At 33.5% G+C, this 7,466-nt stretch overlaps 1 protein-coding gene across 1 annotated transcript; it reads left to right on the top strand.

The window, feature by feature from the left end:
* Nucleotides 1-622: 622 nt before the first annotated feature.
* LOC123532345 (transient receptor potential cation channel subfamily V member 3-like) lies at nucleotides 623-3,962 on the top strand. Its single transcript, XM_053518159.1, has 2 exons — nucleotides 623-2,025; nucleotides 2,397-3,962. The coding sequence occupies exons 1-2, from the start codon at nucleotides 1,069-1,071 to the stop codon at nucleotides 3,960-3,962; spliced, it is 2,523 nt and encodes an 840-aa protein (XP_053374134.1). The 5' UTR covers nucleotides 623-1,068.
* Nucleotides 3,963-7,466: the final 3,504 nt, after the last annotated feature.

Here is a 7,466-nt window from a genome sequence, read left to right as displayed (position 1 = left end):
TTCGTTCGAAAAGCCGATCTAAAAAGTAAATAAATTGTCCAGTTAACCAATAATTAAAAGGTTTGTTTCTTTTATGTTGCAAAACACATGTAAAGCCATTACATATAAATGATAATACACTAGTGAAATAAGGCTTTGACATCGATATTTTTTACAATATAGAAGACGTTGGTCAAATTGACTTGTTTTTGATAGTTAAAGAAAAGTTAAAATGTGATAAAAAGAATATTAAATATGTAATTTTCAACGTTTAGTTTGTCAAACAAGTTTAATAAAACCGTTTAAATGCCCGACATAACGGCGCATTTTACTATTTCATAATTCGTTGAATAATTCAATATGAAAAGATACTCATGTAATATCCTTTATAAATAGATAAATTGTTTTTACAGTCCTTAACTGTATACATTCATACGGTGATAAGATAACTAGATATTTTCAATCTGTACTCTCTCTATTTGTATTTTCATACGTGTATTTGTATTTATTTATGTTTTAGGTTGCGTATCTGCGTGCGTGCGTGTTCCATACGAACCTTAATTTGCCCTATGACTGAACTTGTTTTCTCCAGCTTATCTTAAATGTAAATTTCAAGTGTTCTTAGTTAATGAAGTTCATACGAGTTTCGTGTTTCTTCTTTGATATGTTTTATCAGTCCTTAAGGGAAGAAATTAGTATCTTAAATTATTTTAAAGTATCGTAATATATCGAAAACCATCGGACAGATCTTTGGTTGTTTAAACACCGGCTACCTTTTCTTTAAGAGGATAACATGCAGGCATTTTATTGGTGACATCGATCGAAGTTAACAGGTTTTATTTTACCTGTTGAAGTCAATTCTTTAAACAAGAACGTTTGCAACGCAGGAATTCAATCTTTTTTTTCAGGAAAGGGAATAGAAAATAAGATATTGATGAAACAATTTAGACTTGGGCAAGCTTTAACTTGTAAAGCTCTTCTCTAAATTTACCTGGGAATTATAGAAAGCGCGGATTTCAGTAGACTATTGGTGGTGAAACGCTGAAGTCGATTGGGACGGCATCAATATTTTAAATAGAATTACTCAGAATGTCTTGTTTTTCTAAAACTAGCGTGAAAGAACAACCAGATATAGCATGGGCAAAAACAGATTTTCAAATTCGAGTGCTTTACCGCGAGTTAGAAATATTATCGACTTTCAAATTGGAAGACGATAAAATCTTGGATTTGGAAACAGTGAAAAAAAATAAAAAAGAGCAGTCTGAAAAGCTGAAAGATATTGAAAAGACGTTCAAAAAATTTTTTAAGAAAAAAAGATCGGAAAAATATGACCGTCTACTTGACAAAGGTATTTTGAAAGAAACAATAACAGATGAACACTTGAGAAATGACGCTTTACAAACAGAAGAGGATGGGGAATCGTTGTTGTTGCGCGCAATGTCAATATCAGTTGAAAAACAAAGCAAACAAGAAACCACCCTTGAAAACATAAAAGCTATGTTAATAGAGTCGTGCCCTCAGATGATTTGTTTTCCAAAAAAGAAGGGGAAATTCGAAGGTATAACACCGCTTCATGTAGCAATATTGAAAGAGGATACAGACTGCCTTGAAAACATGGCAACTTTCAATGGAGACAAAAAGATAAAACATGTCCGCGCTTCAGGTTCTGCGTTTCAAAACACAGTTATGATGGCTGGAACACCATTGGGAGTCGCCGTGCTCAAATGCAACAAGACACTTTTTCACATAGTATTAGAACAATTTAATTCAGAGCTTGATGTGACAAACCACAAAGGGGATAACATCGTGCATTCTTTGATCAAGTATGCTCATGTTCAACCAGACAAAATGAATGATGTACTGGAAATGTTACATTACGTATTAGACTATGAGCTGCCTTCACAAGATTTGGATGAAAAGAAGATATGGAAGAAAAAGAAAGTTAATAAACTACTGATGATGAAGAACAACGAAAACCTTAACCCGCTACAATTAGCTGCTAAAAGGCAACAGTATAAGATATTTAAGCTTATCATGGAGCATGAGGTATATCTGTTTATCGCTTTTAATTTTGTTGATTAAATAAGTACAATTTCGTAAATATTTTCCAGGAGTATCTGAACTTTTAATTTTCTATAAATTTCAGTGATGTCGCGTATAAAAATGAAAGGCCTTGTATTCCTCTCAGAAGAGGACCTTTTCAAGTCGAAGGTTTTTTTTGGGGATTAATAAAACAAACTGCTATTTATTTATGTTTAAGCCCAATCTAGTGCTTATCGACGGGTCAAAACGTGGATTCCTCTGACTGACTGTTTATTTCTTTATTGTCGTCATTGGTAATTGTGTTTTCTAATAAGGCTACAATTTCAAAGAGTAGTTCCTCAGACAATTTTCTCACGAAATCGGTTTCTTTTTAGGTACATTGTACCAGAGAATCAAGCAACGGAATTTTTAATGAAGAAGTCTTCGACATCACCGAAATCGAAACACTTGCACTTGAAAACGACGTGGCAGAAGACGAGCACGAGATTATCAAGCAGGAATATCACGAATCGATACTGGAGTACCTCATCCATCAGCAAACAACAAGTGCATTCTTGTTTGCTGATTTCATGCCCGTCAGAGAGGTTATCATAGAAAAATGGAAACATTACAAACTGTTGTTCCGTATATGGTTTGTTATTCATTTTCTTTTTATGATCCTCCTTTCCGTGGCTGCCTTATACAGGTCAAAACTTGTGCCAGCAGAAAATAGGGATACCACTTATAAATACCCTGTTACTGTTGACGCTTTTGTTACCTCTGTGTCAGTCATCGGCTGTATAATCGGTGTGATTTACATGCTGATAGAATGCAGTAGGGTTTATCTAGGACGTTTTCAGTTTAAGACATCCTCTTCTAGGCTTAAAAGTGTTCGGCGCCATTTCAGTACACCATACTCAAACCTATTATTCAGAATATACTTTTTACTATTTTCTCTATTGATCATATGCGATCTCATTCTTGCTTCAATTGCAACGCAAAATTCATTCTTGGACTATCAAAATTACTGCCTTCTCTTTGCAGTAATTTTAGGCTGGTATCTATTTATGTTTTTCCTGCAAACATTTAAAACGTTTAGTTTCTTTACTGTTCTGATACAAAGAGTTATATCAGACATGTTTAAATTCGCATTTGTCATGGGAATATTTCTGGTAGCTTTTTCTATTGCAATGTACATGGCAATGCAAGGGGCTGACACTGATAATGACGACTTCGAATATTTTGGAAAAACAATCATGAAAATGCTTACTATTATGCTTGGTATTGGAGAAATAGATATCTTATTTCAAGCTCGACAGCCAATACTAGCAGTAATGGTATTCGTTCTTTTTGTGCTGTTAACAACAATACTGTTACTTAATGCACTTATAGCAATGATGTCAAACTCATGCACAGATTTGATGAGCAATCATAGCGTCTCAGGCATGACTGCTACAAAAATGCATTGTCGTTTACAAAAACTATCAGTTATTCTATTTCTAGAAAGCTTCCTCCCTCGTTGTATGTGTAAGGAAGTTGGTTTTATGAATAGGAAGTTAAGATATGAAAATAATGAATGGGTTTCAAACACTAAGAGAAGATTTTGGAGTCTGAGTTCTATTCATGAGCATAAAGAAACGACAGAGAGTTACGATCTATCTGACAAAGGTCTGATATCCACCCTGATGTCGCATTTGCCACGTAAGAAATTAAGAAAAAAGAAAAAAACAGCTCACGCGAAAGATAATCAAATACAACCAGCTGTAAACAGCACGACTGCCTTAGAAATGCAAAATCAAAAACCTGTTCGAAGACTTTTACAAATTCGGGACATTGGACAAAAACCTTGTGACACATGTAAAAACGATAGCATGGTCTACACCGAAACACAGGAAATTGCTGAAGTTATAGAAGTACCAAAGGTAGAAGAAGATACCATTCGATTTGCAACAACGTATTAAACTATAAGTATTTGTAGCTTATAAGGAAAGTATTTCAGAAGTGTTGCATTTACTAGAAACAATACGGCCGTGTTAGACAAGTTTAAATTGGAACAAAACGTCAGTTTGGGAAGTTAATTGACTGACTGCTTAATGCAGGTGACTGCATGGTACAAGAAGGTATAATTCGTATGTTCTAAATAATAATTGTTAGAACTGTAAATTGTTAAAGAGTATCTTAGATTAAAACAAACACAGCTGTTTCAACCTGCCATGCACAAAATACAAGAAAGTTGTTTTTCTAGTATACAGTGAGTGCTTAATAGAAGCTGTATCTTATTGTGCTGATTCATTTGTTACTTTAGCAATTTTTTTTGGGTGCCTGCAATGGTGCTTATGCTTCATTTTCTGTGCTGATCAGTGTGTTATTTTAGCAGCTGTAGTGTCTTGTATGCAGTAATTGCTTATGCTTTATTTGCATGTGTTGATCCGTATGTTTGTATCTAGCATGCAATAATTGCGTTGCTTTAGTTTCTTGTGCTGATCCATGTATGTTGTCTTGCATGCAATAGTTGCTTATGCTTTATTTTAATGTGTTTACCCATGTGTTTTTGTCTTGCGTGCAATAATTGCTTATCCTTTACTTTCTTGTGCTGATCCATGTGTTTTTGTCTTGCATGCAAAAATTGTTTATACTTTATTTTCTTGTGCTGATCCATGTGTTTTTGTCTTGTATGCAATACTTGCTTATGCTTTATTTCCACGTGCTGAATCATGTGTTCTTACTTCATTGTTATTCTGATGTCGGTAAATAACTGTTCAGAGTATATATATAACAAAGTCTTTAAATGAAACTTGTATTTTTATATTATTTATGATATCGTTTAGTTCATCAGATGAATGCGTTTTTATGGTGTGCATGTTTGGACCCTTATTATTTATCTTTTTCTCTGTTAAATGGATTAAATTTTGACAGTTTGATTTTAAACACTATATCCAGTGTGATCACTTTTTCTGTGTGCATTGATTGTATTGATTAACAGCCGTGAAGAAATTGCAGCTGTACGTGATAAAATGTGCAGTTTACGTCAATTTACTAATATTTTGTATGATACCTGTCCTTGAGAATGACATTGAAGGCTTGATAACGCATTACTAAAAATTGCTGAATCGGTTTTCTTGTTCAGACTTGAACCTAGACCAGTGCAAATAAAAGGGATGGCTTTTGACTGGTATGTGACAATTATTATTAGATATAGTACTAGAGATGTACCACTGGGAAAAATAATTAGCCTACATTATTTTTTCTATGCACCTGTATGAAACTATGTACTAGTTAGCTGTATGTTAAAAAACGATGTTATAAGTGATTTCTTATAATGTCAATTTTTAAGTTATTTAATGAAGGGACGAATATCTAAAAGAGAGACTACATGGAAACTGAATGAGAAGTTTCAGAAAATTCTTAAAAAGTTGCCTTGAACAGAATAATTCAGTCAAGATTTAAATATTACACTAAATCTTAAATGTTATTTATAAGCACTCTCCGTTATTTTGTTTGTCAACTTTAAATTGTAGGTATTTTCTCTATAATTATATTACAAATCAATATACTTGCATTTAGACTAAACTGAACTAAATTGCCAATACAAAAGTTTAATATATAAACAATTAGATGTACAAGTATTTTATTGTTCTATTGGCATACTTTTGCTTTTAGTTATTCATTGTAATTGCATGATAATGAGACTTGAAGCTGCATAGGGAAGAAGGAAGAACACGTATGCCCAACAGATAAGGAATAATATATCCCAAACAGTGATTTGATGTTTTGAAATTCGGATTCACGGAAACGCAGCTCAAATGATAGCAAATTACTGTTTTAGATATATTACTTAGATTCTAACACGATATGAAGAATTATCATCTACATCCTTGACGCCAGCCACCAAATATTTGCCAGTTCTGTGTGTGTTTTTTTCTAGCGCACTGCTGTAATGTTTGGCACTATGACGTAATAATTGTGACGTACTAAACGTGCTTTTGCGGCAAATAACAGTTAATGTCTTCTTTGGTTAACAAGAAAATATATCGGGTTGTTTAGGAATATTTATTGGATCTCTCAGCTAACATTGTCACTAAATTGTGCATTGTAGGAGATGTAAGCAGCCAACGGGTTGTTAGTTGCATTTTTGTAAGTCAGTAATAAAATCAAGAATAATTTTGGTCGCCTGTTAGCAACAATATTAAAATTCCAGTTCTCTCCCCAGAATACGCTTAGGTAGGGAGTGCGCAGATTTACGGGTCGCGGGGTTGCGCGTTCAATTCTCGAGCGAGGCGTATGTTCTTTGTGGCGATTTGATAAAAGACGTATTGTCTAAAATTATTCGTCTGATTCATTAGGGGGAAGTTAGCAGTTACTTGCGGAGAACAGATTTGTACTGGTACAGAATCCAGGAACACTAGTCATATTAACTGAAACACTGTTAAAAAACGGCGTTACCCCTATTCCCTCCACCCCCACCACCCCCATATAAAAAAATCAAAACCAACAAACAAAACAAACTCTCCTGAATACATTTTATACACAGTGAAGGTAGATAACTACAATGCTGAAATGGTAAAATGATTATAATTATTCTGACTTTATTTAATAGATTTGAACTTGCTTTGTGATTATAGCAATAATTAAAACTCATTTTAGTTTATTGGAGTTAAGGTTTCCGCTTTTAAGCAATACAATATTTATAGTATATTGTGATCAAATCCTTTAATAAATGCTTGATATGTTTTTGTTGTTGTTTTTTTTCGGAATAAACAAGTATAGATCTAATTGTATTTTTATGGTAACAAGTATTGCGATTGTTCGGCCTGTAAATTAAATCTATAGAAAGATCTTTTGGAAGCGTATGAAATACATCCTTACACGGACCAACGTTTCGTATGTAGTGGTGTTTTATATATAAGTGAGATAAATATTTCAAATAATTAGAAGCAAGATACTGTTAGCATGACACAAGAAGTAATAAATGTTAATTGATTAAAGATCTCGTTTTAAATGATAGTATCTGGAAAGGGTATTATCTTTATAAACTAGAAACAAAGTCATTTATAGAGAGGGCTACAGAATTAGGAAACTGGTTTGAAAAAATACGATGCAGTGAACAAAGTATTTCTGATACTTGTTTTCCTTCTAGAGATTTTCCAAAATAATGAAGAGAAAATACGACTTCAAATTTTTATACACTGTCCCTGATAGGAAGACTATGTTAATGTTTCCAATTGACATTCCAGACAACCTTTATCAGGAAACCAAGATAGTTATACACAAAAACACAGAAAACAAGATAAAATTATCTGTATGATGACATTTCAAGCAATACATCAATTTTTATCAGAGCCTCCTGACAAGGAAAACAGGCGGCGTGACAATCCACCGATAACCTATTCTAGTAACATTTTATCTCGCAAAACTGCAAAATACCGTCAAGTCATGAAATCGACCACTGATAGCCTTGAATTATC

The sequence above is a fragment of the Mercenaria mercenaria genome, chromosome 11, assembly GCF_021730395.1.
Source record: "Mercenaria mercenaria strain notata chromosome 11, MADL_Memer_1, whole genome shotgun sequence".
Lineage (NCBI taxonomy): Eukaryota > Metazoa > Mollusca > Bivalvia > Venerida > Veneridae > Mercenaria > Mercenaria mercenaria.
Note: the sequence above shows the minus strand (reverse complement) of the source record. Positions and strands in the feature narration are given on the sequence as shown.

Coding starts and splice junctions, on each gene's coding strand:
- LOC123532345 (XM_053518159.1), top strand. CDS start 1,069: ATGTCTTGTTTTTCTAAAACTAGCGTGAAAGAACAACCAGATATAGCA. Junction 2,026..2,396: donor AGCTTATCATGGAGCATGAG/GTATATCTGTTT, acceptor GTTTCTTTTTAG/GTACATTGTACCAGAGAATC.